Source organism: Rhinoderma darwinii, chromosome 8 (assembly GCF_050947455.1).
Source record: "Rhinoderma darwinii isolate aRhiDar2 chromosome 8, aRhiDar2.hap1, whole genome shotgun sequence".
Taxonomy (NCBI): Eukaryota; Metazoa; Chordata; class Amphibia; order Anura; family Rhinodermatidae; genus Rhinoderma; species Rhinoderma darwinii.
The window spans coordinates 8,692,155-8,710,225 of NC_134694.1; the positions used below are offsets into that span (position 1 = coordinate 8,692,155).

General features: G+C 40.5%; 1 protein-coding gene across 5 annotated transcripts; it reads right to left on the minus strand.

Annotated features, from left to right (window-relative positions):
- Positions 1-8,015: 8,015 nt before the first annotated feature.
- On the minus strand, positions 8,016-17,687 carry CXXC1 (CXXC finger protein 1). Of its 5 annotated transcripts, none has more exons than XM_075834900.1 (14): positions 17,496-17,580; positions 14,495-14,604; positions 13,852-13,952; positions 13,564-13,700; positions 13,233-13,391; positions 11,953-12,102; positions 11,768-11,875; positions 11,491-11,675; positions 11,167-11,374; positions 10,945-11,055; positions 10,798-10,847; positions 9,976-10,072; positions 9,740-9,892; positions 8,016-8,837 (listed from the first exon to the last, which is right to left on the minus strand). In XM_075834900.1, exons 1-14 carry the CDS (start codon positions 17,538-17,540, stop codon positions 8,691-8,693), a joined length of 1,761 nt encoding a protein of 586 aa, XP_075691015.1. In that variant the 5' UTR covers positions 17,541-17,580; the 3' UTR covers positions 8,016-8,690. The 5 variants fall into 5 exon arrangements, with proteins under 5 accessions (XP_075691015.1, XP_075691014.1, XP_075691017.1 ...); XM_075834899.1 differs by having other exon boundaries at positions 8,019-8,837; positions 13,233-13,394; positions 17,496-17,579; XM_075834902.1 differs by lacking the exon at positions 17,496-17,580 and adding an exon at positions 17,633-17,687 and having other exon boundaries at positions 8,020-8,837; positions 13,233-13,394.
- Between the last annotated feature and the right edge of the window lie 384 nt (positions 17,688-18,071).

Sequence of the window (18,071 nt, forward strand, 5' to 3'; positions counted from 1 at the left end):
ATTCTTGTATATAGGGGCAGTGTTATAGTAGTTATATTCTTGTATATAGGAGCAGTATTATAGTAGTTATATTCTTGTATATAGGGGGCAGTATTATAGTAGTTATATTCTTGTATATAGAGGCAGTATTATAGTAGTTATGTTCTTGTATATAGGAGCAGTATTATAGTAGTTATATTCTTGTATATAGGGGGCAGTATTATAGTAGTTATGTTCTTGTATATAGGGGGCAGTATTATAGTAGTTATATTCTTGTATATAGGAGCAGTATTATAGTAGTTATATTCTTGTATATAGGGAGCAGTATTATAGTAGTTATATTCTTGTATATAGGGAGCAGTATTATAGTAGTTATATTCTTGTATATAGGAGCAGTATTATAGTAGTTATATTCTTGTATATAGGAGCAGTATTATAGTAGTTATATTCTTGTATATAGGGGCAGTATTATAGTAGTTATATTCTTGTATATAGGGGCAGTATTATAGTAGTTATATTCTTGTATATAGGGGCAGTATTATAGTAGTTATATTCTTGTATATAGGGGGCAGTATTATAGTAGTTATATTCTTGTATATAGGGGGCAGTATTATAGTAGTTATATTCTTGGATATAGGGGGCAGTATTATAGTAGTTATATTCTTATATATAAGGGCAGTATTATAGTAGTTATATTCTTGTATATAGGGGAAGTATTATAGTAGTTATATTCTTGTATATAGGGGGCAGTATTATAGTAGTTATATTCTTGTATATAGGAGCAGTATTATAGTAGTTATATTCTTGTATATAGGGGCAGTATTATAGTAGTTATATTCCTGTATATAGGGGGCAGTATTATAGTAGTTATATTCTTGTATATAGGAGCAGTATTATATCAGTTATATTCTTGAATATAGGAGGCAGTATTATAGTAGTTATATTCTTGTATATAGGAGCAGTATTATAGTAGTTATATTCTTGAATATAGGAGGCAGTATTATAGTAGTTATATTCTTGTATATAGGGGCAGTATTATAGTAGTTATATTCTTGTATATAGGAGCAGTATTATAGTAGTTATATTCTTGTATATAGGAGCAGTATTATAGTAGTTATATTCTTGAATATAGGAGGCAGTATTATAGTAGTTATATTCTTGTATATAGGAGCAGTATTATAGTAGTTATATTCTTGAATATAGGAGGCAGTATTATAGTAGTTATATTCTTGTATATAGGGGCAGTATTATAGTAGTTATATTCTTGTATATAGGAGCAGTATTATAGTAGTTATATTCTTGTATATAGGAGCAGTATTATAGTAGTTATATTCTTATATATAGAGGGCAGTATAATAGTAGTTATATTCTTGTATATAGGGGGCAGTATTATAGTAGTTATATTCTTGAACATAGGGGGCAGTATTATAGTAGTTATATTCTTGTATATAGGAGCAGTATTATAGTACTTATATTCTTGTATATAGAGGGCAGTATAATAGTAGTTATATTCTTGTATATAGGGGGCAGTATTATAGTAGTTATATTCTTGTATATAGGGGCAGTATTATAGTAGTTATATTCTTGTATATAGGTGGCAGTATTATAGTAGTTATATTCTTGTATATAGGGGCAGTATTATAGTAGTTATATTCTTGTATATAGGGGCAGTATTATAGTAGTTATATTCTTGTATATAGGGGCAGTATTATAGTAGTTATATTCTTGTATATAGGGGCAGTATTATAGTAGTTATATTCTTGTATATAGGGGGCAGTATTATACTAGTTATATTCTTGTACGTAGGGAGCAGTATTATAGTAGTTATATTCTTGTATATAGTTGGCAGTATTATAGTAGTTATATTCTTGTATATAGGTGGCAGTATTATAGTAGTTATATTCTTGTATATAGGGGCAGTATTATAGTAGTTATATTCTTGTATATAGGTGGCAGTATTATAGTAGTTATATTCTTGTATATAGGGGCAGTATTGTAGTTATATTCTTGTATATAGGGGCAGTATTATAGTAGTTATATTCTTGTATATAGGGGCAGTATTATAGTAGTTATATTCTTGTATATAGGGGCAGTATTATAGTAGTTATATTCTTGTATATAGGGGGCAGTATTATACTAGTTATATTCTTGTACGTAGGGGGCAGTATTATAGTAGTTATATTCTTGTATATAGGGGCAGTATTATAGTAGTTATATTCTTGTATATAGGGGGCAGTATTATAGTAGTTATATTCTTGTATATAGGAGCAGTATTATAGTAGTTATATTCTTATATATAGAGGGCAGTATAATAGTAGTTATATTTTTGTATATAGGGGGCAGTATTATAGTAGTTATATTCTTGTACATAGGGGGCAGTATTATAGTAGTTATATTCTTGTATATAGGAGCAGTATTATAGTACTTATATTCTTGTATATAGAGGGCAGTATAATAGTAGTTATATTCTTGTATATAGGGGGCAGTATTATAGTAGTTATATTCTTGTACATAGGGGGCAGTATTATAGTAGTTATATTCTTGTATATAGGGGCAGTATTATAGTAGTTATATTCTTGTATATAGGTGGCAGTATTATAGTAGTTATATTCTTGTATATAGGGGCAGTATTATAGTAGTTATATTCTTGTATATAGGGGCAGTATTATAGTAGTTATATTCTTGTATATAGGGGCAGTATTATAGTAGTTATATTCTTGTATATAGGGGGCAGTATTATAGTAGTTATATTCTTGTATATAGGGGCAGTATTATAGTAGTTATATTCTTGTATATAGGGGGCAGTATTATACTAGTTATATTCTTGTACGTAGGGGGCAGTATTATAGTAGTTATATTCTTGTATATAGTGGGCAGTATTATAGTAGTTATATTCTTGTATATAGGGGCAGTATTATAGTAGTTATATTCTTGTATATAGGGGGCAGTATTATAGTAGTTATATTCTTGTATATAGGAGCAGTATTATAGTAGTTATATTCTTGTATATAGGGGCAGTATTATAGTAGTTATATTCTTGTATATAGGAGCAGTATTATACTAGTTATATTCTTGTATATAGGGGTCAGTATTATAGTAGTTATATTCTTGTATATAGAGGGCAGTATTATAGTAGTTATATTCTTGTATATAGGAGCAGTATTATAGTAGTTATATTCTTGTATATAGGGGCAGTATTATAGTAGTTATATTCTTGTATATAGGAACAGTATTATAGTAGTTATATTCTTGTATATAGGAGCAGTATTATAGTAGTTATATTCTTGTATATAGGGGCAGTATTATAGTAGTTATATTCTTGTATATAGGAGCAGTATTATAGTAGTTATATTCTTGTATATAGGGGCAGTATTATAGTCGTTATATTCTTGTATATAGTGGCAGTATTATAGTAGTTATATTCTTGTATATAGGAACAGTATTATAGTAGTTATATTGTATATAGGGGGCAGTATTATAGTAGTTATATTCTTGTATATAGGAGCAGTGTTATAGTAGTTATATTCTTGTATATAGGGGCAGTATTATAGTAGTTATATTCTTGTATATAGAGGGCAGTATTATAGTAGTTATATTCTTGTATATAGGGGCAGTATTATAGTAGTTATATTATTGTATATAGGGGCAGTATTATAGTAGTTATATTCTTGTATATAGGGGCAGTATTATAGTGTTATATGCTTGTATATAGGGGCAGTATTATAGTAGTTATATTCTTGTATATAGGAGCAGTATTGTAGTAGTTATATTCTTGTATATAGGAGCAGTATTATAGTAGTTATATTCTTGTATATAGGGGGCAGTATTATAATAGTTATATTCTTGTATATAGGGGCACTATTATAGTAGTTATATTCTTGTTTATAGGGGCAGTATTATAGTAGTTATATTCTTGTATATAGGAGCAGTATTATAGTAGTTATATTCTTGTATATAGGGGGCAGTATTATAGTAGTTATATTCTTGTACATAGGTGCAGTATTATAGTAGTTATATACTTGTATATAGGGGCAGTATTATAGTAGTTATATTCTTGTATATAGGAAGCAGTATTATAGTAGTTATATTCTTGTATATAGGGGCAGTATTATAGTAGTTATATTCTTGTATATAGGGGCAGTGTTATAGTAGTTATATTCTTGTATATAGGGGCAGTGTTATAGTAGTTATATTCTTGTATATAGAGGCAGTGTTATAGTAGTTATATTCTTGTATAGAGGAGCAGTATTATAGTAGTTATATTCTTGTATATAGGAGCAGTATTATAGTAGTTATATTCTTGTATATAGGGGCAGCATTATAGTAGTTATATTCTTGTATATAGGGGGCAGTATTATAATAGTTATATTTATTCTTGTATATAGGGGCAGTATTATAGTAGTTTTATGCTTGTATATAGGGGCAGTATTATAGTAGTTTTATGCTTGTATATAGGGGCAGTATTATAGTAGTTATATTCTTGTATATAGGGGCAGTATTATAGTAGTTATATTCTTGTATATAGGGGCAGTATTATAGTAGTTATATTCTTGTATATAGGAGCAGTATTATAGTAGTTATATTCTTGTATATAGGAGCAGTAGTATAGTAGTTATATTCTTGTATATAGGGGCAGTATTATAGTAGTTATATTCTTGTATATAGGAGTAGTATAGTAGTTATATTCTTGTATATAGGAGCAGTATTATAGTAGTTATATTCTTGTATATAGGAGCAGTAGTATAGTAGTTGTATTCTTGTATATAGGGGGCAGTATTATAGTAGTTATATTCTTGTATATAGGAGCAGTATTATAGTAGTTATATTCTTGTATATAGAGGCAGTATTATAGTAGTTATATTCTTGTATATAGGAGCAGTATTATAGTAGTTATATTCTTGTATATAGGGGGTAGTATTATCGTAGTTATATTCTTGTATATAGGGGGCAGTATTATAGTAGTTATATTTTTGTATATAGGGGGCAGTATTATAGTAGTTATATTCTTGTATATAGGGGGCAGTATTATAGTAGTTATATTCTTGTATATAGGGGGCAGTAGTATAGTAGTTATATTCTTGTATATAGGGGCAGTATTATAGTAGTTATATTCTTGTATATAGGAGCAGTATTATAGTAGTTATATTCTTGTACATAAAGGCAGAATTATAGTAGTTATAGTCTTGTATATAGGAACAGTATTATAGTAGTTATATTCTTGTATATAGGGGGCAGTATTATAGTAATCATATTCTTATATATAGGGGGCAGTATTATAGTAGTTATATTCTTGTATATAGGGGGCAGTATTATAGTAGTTATATTCTTGTATATAGGGGCAGTATTATAGTAGTTATATTCTTTTATATAGGGGGCAGTATTATAGTAATTATATTTTTGTATATAGGGGCAGTATTATAATAGATATATTCTTGTATATAGGAGCAGTATTATAGTAGTTATATTCTTGTATATAGGAGCAGTATTATAGTAGTTATATTCCTGTATATAGGGGCAGTATTATAGTAGTTATATTCTTGTATATAGGAGCAGTATTATAGTAATTATATCCTTGTATATAGGGGCAGTATTATAGTAGGTATATTCTTGTATATAGGGGGCAGTATTATAGTAGTTATAATCTTGTATATAGGGGCAGTATTATAGTAGTTATATTCTTGTATATAGGGGCAGTATTATAATAGATATATTCTTGTATATAGGAGCAGTATTATAGTAGTTATATTGTATATAGAGGACAGTATTATAGTAATTACATTCTTTTTCATAGTGGGGCAGTAGTATAGTATTTATTTCCTTGTACGTAGGGGGCAGTATTACTTACAAATTTCTTCCAATCCATAATAAAAAAAAATATATACATTTTTAATCAGATACATGACCTAACATTTTTGCACATATTCTTAAGAACATTTTCTTATTAAATAGCAAAATAAAACAGCTCCAATAAATAGTAATCCGTATGTCGTCTCTTGATAACCAGTATAGCATCTATCACCGCTCCATATATGGGAAAGCTTAGTGTAATTAAATAAAATATGGATCAGTTGTCTGTAGCAACCAATTCAATTGCAGCTTTAATTTTCCTAGTGCAGGGCAGAAAATAAAAGCAGTGATCTGATTGGTTGACAAGTTTCTAGAATGGGTTTTACATGTTCTTTCCTATAACATAACACAGATTTTTAAGAAACAAAATAATCTTTATTGATCAAGAAGTTGGTAATACAGTGTGAACTGTACTGGCCCTGGAACGCGGCCGCTGCACATATCTCATCGGTGGAATTCCACCTTAAAGGGATTGACAATCCCATTTCATACTACAGGTCCCCCAAGTTGATCAGTGGGGATCCTGCCGCTGGGTCCCCCTTCATTTGCTCATTTTCCCTTCTCGAACTGTTACACGTCGTCCGATTTTAATGGACGCTGACGGACCTCTAGAACAGTGAGCCAATCTGGTTGACACAGGGGATCCCCCTCTACTACCTGGAAACGCAGACAACACCTTGGACCCTGACTGATTGACTAAATGAAGGGGCTTAGATTGCCGGTAAAGTATATGAACCCTGTAGATGACGATCAGAGACCCTCATAACTACTAGAGTCACCATTTACTTCTAAAGGCTGGACACCCCTTTAATACAAGCGATGAATTCTTAAATGGACTGCGGTGTTGCTCATTGTGTCCAATCGGATTGCAGCTCTCATTTATTCCATGGATGCAGTGATCTGATTGGCTACTATGGACAAGTCTTCCAGGTTTCCCCTGCATTCAATTGTAGGACTCTCCCACTACACTGCTACTATTATCCCTGGCAGGTCTGCTTAAGGCTGCATAGCGACTTTGGCCACGACATAGGTCACATGGGCAAAGATCGCCGTGTTGTCGCCGTCTCACGCTGGCTGCATCGCAGTCACAGAGCAGTGAGGGTACATCATGACCACACGAATACCGAGGTTTAGTCTCTTTGTATGAGGGCGGTGAACAGCTATTTGCATACGACACGCTGCATTTTACCCATGTTTGTCACTTTGGGGGGAGGATGTTGAGTAGGGTATAATTTAAAGGGGACAGTCTAAGTGAAAGATGGACTTTAAAGCTGCAGCTCCACGGCAGTAGATGGTGGCAGCTACTAAGATGTGACAAACCAGCTTTATGAAAGAGACCAGGACAATGGCGGGGGAGGGGTTGACCTCTTTCATTCAAGCCATGGCTGAGCAGCAGATGGAGGTGATGCGGTGGTTCAGCTGCAGGCGTCAGGGCAGATATCACCACGTAGCTCTTGTAATGCAACCAAGTGGATTTTTTGAGAGCTGCTAAAAGCAAAATTATACTGTGCTAAAAAAGCAACGATGGCTGCATAATACCAACATGACTTGCCTTAAATACCATTACATTTTAACTAGGAAACTGAACAAGCAGGGGATACTGCGAGACTGCTGCCAATGTAGCTATGAAGCCTGCAGAACAGTGAGTGCAGCTCTGGAGTATAATACAGGATGTAACTCAGGATCAGTACAGGATAAGCAATGTAATGTATGTACACAGTGACTCCACCAGCAGAATAGTGAGTGCAGCTCTGGAGTATAATACAGGATGTAACTCAGGATCAGTACAGGATAAGTAATGTAATGTATGTACACAGTGACTCCACCAGCAGAATAGTGAGTGCAGCTCTGGAGTATAATACAGGATGTAACTCAGGATCAGTACAGGATAAGCAATGTAATGTATGTACACAGTGACTCCACCAGCAGAATAGTGAGTGCAGCTCTGGAGTATAATACAGGATGTAACTCAGGATCAGTACAGGATAAGCAATGTAATGTATGTACACAGTGACTCCACCAGCAGAATAGTGAGTGCAGCTCTGGAGTATAATACAGGATGTAACTCAGGATCAGTACAGGATAAGTAATGTAATGTATGTACACAGTGACTCCACCAGCAGAATAGTGAGTGCAGCTCTGGAGTATAATAAAGGATGTAACTCAGGATCAGTACAGGATAAGCAATGTAATGTATGTACACAGTGACTCCACCAGCAGAATAGTGAGTGCAGCTCTGGAGTATAATACAGGATGTAACTCAGGATCAGTACAGGATAAGTAATGTAATGTATGTACACAGTGACTCCACCAGCAGAATAGTGAGTGCAGCTCTGGAGTATAATAGAGGCTGTGAATGAAGGATCAGTACAAGATTATGTATTTACATAGACAACTTTTATATAGATTATATACATATTACAGTTATTGAAGGATGGTCAAAAATGTAGTGTCTGCGAACGTATAGAAATTTTACACTATGGTATCAATGGTGGAGAGTTTCAATAGGGCACTGCGCTCCTTCATTTCCTGGAGCTGGCAATACACATGACATAAATGTCGGCTGATCCCGCTGTTAGCCATTTTTTGTATACATCCAGCATTTCCATTCTAAAGACGCCACCCAAGAATAATCTCCCTCAACCAGCTCCACCTGCTGCTCAGCAAACCACAGTGGCAGTCGCCTTCAGTCCCCATAATTTATACAAATGGGAGAACACTACACCTGGGATAACATACACGCAGTCACCGGAACACCATTTACAGTCTCTTTACACATGGGATCCACACAATCTATATAAAAGTCAGAGAAACATTGCTGGAATACAAAACCCTCTTACATCTAGAAAAGCCCCCTCCCCCGATCAGCGTTCTGTGTGTGTCCTCAGGTCCGTGGTGACAGGGTCGTGCTGGATGGTTTGGTGTAACATGAGAGCCAGGAGGCCCGCTCGATTAGTCATCGCCATGCGGACATTACGTTCTTGCTCGAACAGTTCATCCAGTTTGTACCACTGCAAAGACAGAAAAGGAGAAAGTGACGAGTGAATGACGGCCCGGACTCGAAACAATGAAGAGTAACGATCCGCGGCGGAAACCCAAACCCTGATTTTAATAAATACCAACAGAGCTCCAGAAGAGTGAACAGCTCTGGAGGCAGACAAGGGTCCTGATCGGGGGGGGGGGGCGGGGGGGGGGAAACCTAAGGGGTTTAGAGGATTACAGAAACCTGGCTGCTTTCTTCCAGAAACAGCGCCACATCTGTTCATGGGTTGTGCCCGGTATTGCAGCTCAGCTCCATTAAAGTGAATGAAGCAGAGCTGCAATACCCCACACGAGCCGTAAACAGATGTGGCGCTGTTTTTTGAAAAAACAAAACAAAAACAGCCATGTATTTCTAATCCTGGACAACCTCTTTAGTAAAGTCCAGACCCTTTAAAATGACAGCATCTATAAGAGGGTCTATGATGGTGAGTGCAATTTCACAGACCGTCCCTCTAACCCCTACGTGCTCTCTGGTGTCACATGAGCCTCCTCATCGGTTGTCATGGACCAAAGGGGGGGCTCACCGAGGTTTAGGGTGGACTATTTGCATACAGGGGAACGCTTTAATATGGTACCTGATGGTCACTTTGGGAAGCCATTATTTAAGTTTATGGTGTACCAACCCACTCCCAGCAGGGCACACATCTGGAACATAAGGAAACCAACTGGACATTACCAAATTTGAAAAGTCTGATAACTTTCACGGACACCCAAAAAAAAGGTTGTTAATGACTGGAAATGTGTTGGCCACCATGATACATATGCCCCATGAGCTGTATAAGAAATCCTAATAATAATGTAGAGGAGTGAATGATTCCTAGCCATACAATAAACTGTATAGAATATCTAACATCAGTAATCAGGGACGTACCACACGAACGCGCTCCAAGTCAACCTCAGCGCGGCGGAGCTTTTCCCAACAGTAATGGCGATTACACTTCCTCTTTGGGACCCTGCAGAATTCACCGGTCAAGTCAAAGACGTCCTTCACCATGGGGCATCCGCACACCTCGTCCGCTGGCACCTGAGTCAGGAGATACACGAGTCAATGCTTATAGAGAGTATCACCGATCCATAGCCAACAACACGAGGGGAGCCGAAGTTTACCTTGGGGTCTCGGGAATGCTCAGGACACAGCACCTGGAGACGTTTGCAGTAGGTTTTGCTCTGCGGGTTGTACACGTCACAGAACAGACGAGTTGCCCTAAAAAAAACCGAAAAAGATTATTCCATGTTTGGAGGCAACCTGATAATAAAGCAGGAAGGATTCTCTATGGCTTGTTTTACCACGAGCAGAATACAGGCTGCCATAAACAGAAGCCTGGATTGTACTGATGGATTTTCTCAGAACAGGATAATGTCCCCCCTACTGTAAACTATAAGAATATTAGTAGTCACTGAGTCGTTCTATGACCCTACTAATCCTCTAATATTCTTTATGATTTATAGCAGGGGGTACATTATTTCTTATAATGCACAAATCACCTGCTGCAGAACCTCATTTTAAGAAAAAGAGGGAGATTCGTGTCTGCCAGTGATTGACATGAAACAGCCTCATCTATTTCAAAAGAAAAGCTGGGGTATAGAAATGTATAACACACAGTGCAGCTGCTGAAGAACCTCTTCTACAAAGAGAGAGGGAGCACTACACATCATTCGACACAGGAGCAAGAACTTCCTGCATAAGTGATCTGCCACAGACGGCTTCTGCAGGAATAGATAAGCAGCGCCTATGTGGCACCACTTATCTCAGGTTCAGTCATTCAAATATTATTTACAGACGTGTCAATAGAATAACTTCCATGGGCATGTATTATAAATATTAGCTTATTGCTGTATATAAGGGGAAGCTTAGCAAAGATGGAAAACACAATAAAATGACAGGAAAGAGAGCAGCAGAGCTGGAAAACTCCAGAACTTACAACCTACCCTTCAATTCTTGTTGGGTACATGGATCCAAATGAGGTTTGACTTTCATACTGGTGAGTAAAAAAGGAATATTGTATGTGAGGAAAAACAAAAACAAAAATAAAATGGGTCTGTTGTGCTTGGCAATCTCTGAGCAGAGCGACTAACCTTGGCGTAACAGCGCTCCATGTGCCTTAAAGCTACTTTAGGGTTGATCGGATGGCCACAAGACACACAGAAGATCTGAAGGTCGGTATCATCGCTGTCCCCATCGTTGGTCTGTCGGAAAAAAAAAAAAAAAAGAACCCCACCTGTGAGCAGACATGAACCCCCATCATCGGTCCATGCAAAAAAAAACCTCCCTGGGCCCCAACCCTCCCGCCCTCGTACCTCTTCATCCTCCCGGATCTGCTGTTGCTTTGCTTTGGTGATCAAGACTTCCAGCTCGTGAAAGCGACGCTCCATATCCTGCAGCTTGGTGCGCGCCTGATGCTGCTCCCGCCGGATCCGCTCCAGTAACTTCTTGCCTTGCTCCTCGGCCACACACGGACTCTGCTGCCACTGCTGGATCCGTTGCGGGAGGATCTCGTAGATGCGACTGGATGGAACGAGGAGAGAGAGAACATCAATGACCATCACTCAGCATAGGCGTTGGATGTGGATCATCACGGGCAGTCAATGAATGAATGAAATAGCCTGAGCGGCTGAACTCACTTGGCTGCCAGTTTCATGCCACAGTCCTCGGAGCAGTACTTTGAGCCCGCCCTGGCCGGCTGCACACAGCTGGGCCCCAAGCACTGGCGCAGGGAAGAGTAGTCCCGGTGCTCCATGCGTTCCGAGTGCTTGGCTTTGTCCTTATGTCTCTGCTTTTGCTTGTGTCTCTTGTATTTATCGTCTTTCTGAGGAGTAATGATAAGACAATTAAAAAAAAAAAAAAACATACAATGAGGACGGGGGCTGGACTGGGATAACAATGTAAGGACCCGCTTACCTTCTTGTCGGACTTCTTCTCGCGCCTCTTGACGTGCTTGACCTTGACGGCTCTTTTTCTCAGAACAGAGTCCAGAAACGGCGCGTCGTCCGTGTCGCTGAGCCATGGCTGTACGGACACAGAGATGGGTAAGACGGTACCGAGCCCATAAAACCCTCCACCCACTCATAATGAAGCCCAATTACCAAGTTGTGATCATCGAAGGCTCCTCCGGCACAGAGCTCCTGATACAGTTCTGGATCCAGAGGAAGCTCGTCATCTGACATGGAATCTGCCAGGCTGGGGGGTTCCGGCGTGTACACCGAGTGCTCGTCATCCTTCACACGCAGCATTTTCTGAACAAGAAGTATATCCCACAGCAGTGAAAATATATCACAATACGGAAAAAGGCCTTCAATCCGGCATCACTGGGCCGGATTCGCAGATTTTCCGGGCGGTCATAGAAAACCCATGTGAGAGGCCAAAATAAGATGAGGACGTTTTTTCACCGGTCTCAAGTTGCGATTCGCCAGCCATTAAGATGCATCGGAGAAGCGATTCGCCGGCTTTGATATTTTCTATTAGTGAAATCAAAAAGCAAAATCGGTTCTCCCAGTGTATCCGATGGAGCGAGGAATGAGCGAATCCGGTGAAACTGTCCTCTCATCTGTCGGAAGAGCTTCCGAATTAGTTTTCTCTGCTCAGTCTTTGGCTTCTTTCCTTGTGAAATATCGCAGTGCTAGATTATCAGACTTTCTGGATTATCGGATGTCGGATTAAAAGGCATTTCACTGTACTTAAACATACAAAAAAATTTTGTCTTCAGAGGACACGTACGACAGACGCAAGACTTTGGTTTCCATGGAAAATGGGACAGACGCACGTGCTGGGATTTCCCAGGCAGAGAACTAGCGGACCTGCCCGGAAATGCACATCCCAAATAAAGAGTCTCTCAAGAGGATCATCGACGGGCACACCAGAAAACATACAGATGGGATGGCGGGAGAACCCCCATTACCAATAGCTGGTGCCCCTCCAACACATTTTAGACAGTATCACACATCACCCTCCTTCGAGAAATCCAACACATGAGTAAAGAAAAGAATGACGGACATATGTAATTGAAGGGGTTTTGCCCATCATATGCAAACATGGTCTGATCAGTGGGGTCCGACTGCTGAGACCCCCAATGATCCAGAGAACAGGTTTGGTCTATATCTGTTCCTTGCATGCTCTACTGCCCATCATGTCTGACATCTGTTATGAAAAACTGGACGTATCCAAGGGCAACCGTATAATAAACAAGCTAGTTTCTTTTTGTAGCTGGTAAAAGAAGTGGAATCAGAAGCTACGAACATCATTGGGAAAAACTTCCCTACCACCCCAAAATTCAGGTGATAATCCAGAGTCTCAGACCCTGATGGGGGAGGGTCCTGACAAAATATGGGTAGGTCATAGTATAATAATAAATAAATCTCTTTCTTACCCTTGCTCTGACTTGACACTGACGGAGGCGACATTTTTGGCGTATCTTGTTGGGACCGCCAAACTTTTTCATGTCTCTGCAGAAGTCGCACTGTCCGCAGTCCTCAGTACGGCAGCAGGACTCACACTCCCCGCACATGCGGGCCGATCGCTTGATCTGCTGCTGGAATAGAAGTCACATGTCAGACACAATTCTCCAGCTTCCTGCCCCACATTAATGACTTAGGAACCAGTTAGACCGCCCCCTGGTGCCGTATAATAGGAACGTCTATAGACACCCAGTAAGTTTAGCCCCAGCGGCAGTACCCCAGTACTGTAATAGGGAACATTACTCTGCTTCCGCTGCCGGTGCTGCTGCTCCTCCTCCGCTCGTTCCTTTGTGGCTCGTCGTTCTCCTCCCGATCCGTTTCTCTCTCCCGGTCCTTAGATTTCTTGTGCCGATATTTGATCTCCAGATGAGGATACTTCGCTAAATAGCAAAAATAAAATGACAGACGTGGAGAGAGGAGTGAGTCTATATTTACTTATATGCATGCTAAGCAACCAGGTGACAAAGTCAGGTGCCCATAACCTCCAAAATGGCTGCAAATTCCTGTCTCCAATTACAGGGTTCCCCTTACCTCGGCACTGCATGCAGTACCATTCCCGAATAGCCTTTGCCATCTTCTCGGTAATGTTGATACAGCCTCCATGGAACCATTCATTGCAGTGATCACATCCTCTGAACACGCACAATGAAAGAAAGAAAAAAATAATTCTTATTGATATGACTTATGCAGGGTCACAATTACACAGGTCAGTTTACATCAGGGTTTAAAGGGGTTGTCTAGGGATAAAAAAACATGGCTGCTTGCTCCCAAAAACAGCGCCAAACCCATCAACAGGTTGTGTGTGGTATTGCAGCTCAGCCCTATTCACTTCAATGTCGAACTGCAATACCAGACACAACCTGTGGACATGTGTGGCGCTGTTTTTGGAAGGAAACAGACATTTTTTGCTAATCTTTGACAACCCTATAAACCTCCACTGTTTTCCACCAACTCACTTTTACAGTTTATTATAAAGAAACACCATAAAAGTGTTATAGTATGGATTTGACAGCAAGGACCCCATGGACACCGAACACACGGGGTCTCTATGCATAGTGCGAGATCAAGGTTTACTCTCCACTGAAATAAAGTTTACTCTCCATATGAAACATCCGTGGCCGACCGTTCCCAGCAGTTAAATCCCAACCCCCCAGCCGATCCACGTCTAACTTACATCATAAAGCAGTTGATGTCCGGCTTGCGGCACACGCAGTAGACCGGTGCGTTCTCTCCATTCTCGGTCTCGCCCAGTCCGACCATGTCGGGGTCGGAATATTCACTTTCCTGTGGATCAATAAACATGAAGTCAGGTTCAGCTTCTCATCATATTGTCATATAAAAGCAAAGCTCCCCAAAAACAGCTGCAGCAGGCTGGCTGTACATTGCGTATATATTGAACGAAGGCCAGAAGTAAAGTGAACAGGGCCTAAGTTCCCGGCCCCTCCTTAATGGGGTTGTCCAGTATGGGGGTTGTTTATTATACTGATGACCTATCCACATGATAGGTCATCAGTATGTGATCGGTGGGGGTCCGACACCAGATCAGCTGTTCTGGATGCCTCTGGGCGCCGGAAGCTCTGACCACTGTACAGCGGCCGTGCTGGGTTACTGCAGATCCTGCAGCACGGCTTCTATACAGTGGCCGGAGCCTTCTACTTCTACCGATCCTGCATAACTTCTAGCGGAACAGCTGATCGGTGTGGGGTTCGGGTGTCAGACCCCCACCGATCATAAAACCGATGACCTATCCTGTGACTAGGTCATCAGTATAAAAAAAAAACAGCCCCCAAGCTGGACAACCCCTTTAAGTCACAGTGTGGAGATTCTGCAGAGACATTTACATCCACACATGACTGATATCAGCACTGAGTCTTATAATGTTGCTGCACTTCTATAAGCTCAAGACTTTAGGTGTAGTGGCTCTTAAAGGCCCCCTAGCTATGTACACAGGGGTAAAGGCCTATAGGTTGTTACTGCAGCGTACACTATAATCTCTCTGCTATATAGTCTGGGTGAGTTTATCTTCTAGATATACAGATAAGGACCTTTTTCTCCACTATTACCCATGAATACAGGAGCCGGCCAGGGGCAAAGCTTCAATCTCCTGGGTCCTGATGCAAAAAACGTAACGCGACGCGCCACCATATGGACCATATGGTATTTATAGTGTACAGTCATCTAGGGCCGGCCGAATCCCATCAGCCAGGAGGCAACAAAGGTGTCACTGACATAACTTTTGGGGATGTTTTCTATTGATGTCTATAAACAGAGCAGCGGCTCTCGCGCTGAAGGACCCGGAATGACCAACCATGTAAGACTGCACCCGCTGCAGCACCTGCAGGGAAAACGTATGACCAGCAGCAGCTCCCCCAGCGATCACATCTGATCGCCGGTTGTTTCAGATGCCCGATCTGCAGTGCTCAGCTTGTTGCCAGCGGGTTCTCATTTAGGGAAGTGTTCAACCAGGTGACAGGTTCCTCCAGTTACAGTAAAGACAGGCCGTCATCTGTGGAGCGTCCAGGATCTAGGATCTCCGCCAATCACTAGTACAAGGCGTCGCGGCGTTCATCAGGGCGCTTTACTCCTCAGAGGATTAAATAAGGGGGCGCAGCGCTCTGATAAACACTACAAACCCCTCGTTCTAGCAATCAATGGGGGTCACAGTGTCCTGACAGTTGACAATTTCTGACAAGTCTTGGAGGTAAACCATTGGGAATCTAAAAGGGGCTTCATTCTAAGGCTATGTTCACAAGGCCTATTTTCGGGCCAAATCGGAAGCTGAACGCCTACAAACATCTGCCCATTCATTTCAATGGCAAAAACTGCGTTTTGTTCCCGACAGGCCGTTTTTTTTAAGCGCCCGTTTTGAAAAACAGCCGCGTAAAAAAAGGCCAGCGAAAAAGAAGTGAATGTCACTTCTTGAGCCGTTTTTCCTTGACTCTATAGAAAAACAGCTCTAAAAACAACCGTAAAAAAAACAGCTCCGTATTTTCAGACGTTTTTGAGTTTGCGTGTGAACATAGCCTTAGAAGGGACATCCAGATGAAACAAGCTGGTGACTACCACCCCAGATTCCTGGCACGACAATCCAAAGCAAAGCATGATCTTTTTAGGTTCTCAGCTCTGGACAATCCCCTTTTGTCGGTAGGGTCCGCCATCAATAAGCTGATCACTGTTTGTCCCGCTCCTGGGACCCCCAGCGATCAGCTGCAGTCTGTGGGGGGAACCTGGAAAACAACAGCTAAAGTCCCCTACAGCGCCACCACAAGGGAAAATTAAGTATTACACAGTTCTCATTGAAGGCAATGGGCTGTCCATGTAATGCAAAGACGTGCAAGGTCCCCCAGAGGGAAAAACAGTATTCGTAGCCTCTGAATTATAGATGAGGCTCCTGAACGGGGGTCCCCTTCTTCCCATTAAAGGGGTTGCGTCGTGACAAACATTCGATATACCAGAAGTGTCGGATAAATGTGGGTCCCAGCACTTATCTCCTGAACGGGCAGGGAATACGTTAACAGCCGAGCTACACGGTTCCTGAAAAACCGGTACCGGCAGCACGCGGTTGGGGGCCCCCATTTGGGAGAAAGAGACAGGTCCTACCTGGAACCTGCATTTATCAGGCCTTTATGGGGCATCCTACGGATAGGTCATAAACGTCTGACACTAAAACTCCTATAACTCAGAATTGCCTAATAAAAGGTATTTGAGAATACCAGAAATTTATTCATTGCATCTCAGTTTTCAAGCTCTGCTTGCTGTAAGTGAATGGCAACAGTCATGGTTTACAGCCAGAGAACACAAATCGGTTTGGTGACACAGCTGCATGGTCGGGTTACAGTACAGTTATCAGAGCTGCGACAAGTCACTGACAGCAAGCAGAGATCTTGTAAACAATCAGATCGATTCAAAAAGTAGGTTAGAAAATGACGGAATACGTCACGATACAACAAATAAGCTTAATTTACTGATCCTTAAAATAACAATGATAAAGGGGGCATAAACACGTGACTAAAATCATATAGGGGTCGCTCTGCCCCCCGATTAATGCTATGACCCTATAACTACAGAGCCTGGGGGCTCTGTCATAAGCACAGAGGGGGGGGGGCTCCTATACACAACAGTCTATATAGATCAGGTGACTGGAGCCATGTCCACACACAAAGCGAAGAACCCACGTAATGATGGCGACCTATAGAGAACCATTCACACACAGGGAACATAACCGTCACGTCTCAGGGACACATGTTGTACGTGAGGGCCGAGAGTGGAAGAATAACGACGTATTTACACTCCGAATTTGTTGTTTTCTTACCATGGCCGCCGCTTCCGGTCTTCTGTCTCCGCGGCAACGAGCGCCACTTCCGGTTCCGGGTTCACACCGATGACGTCACCAACGTTCCACTATATATACAATGTGAGGGCGCGCTGCAAATGTTGCGCCCTGTAGAAATGTAGCATAAGATGCAGAGGAGGACTACACCCTGTGGGGGAAACTACAACTCCCAACATGCTGGGAGTTGTAGTTTCCCCACAGATTGAGTGCTAATGTTCTACAGTATAAATGTCTCATAGATTCCATTATTTTTGGGTTTTCCATTAAAAAAAACAAAAACCGGTGTGAGTTTGTGTAAAAATAAAGCAATAACGGGACCATAGGAGTAAATCTGAGGACTTATTCAGACCGCAATAACGCAGCCGCGTTTTATCGTCCGTATTATAGCCGCAAGCCCGATCCCCCCGCGGTTCAAGTG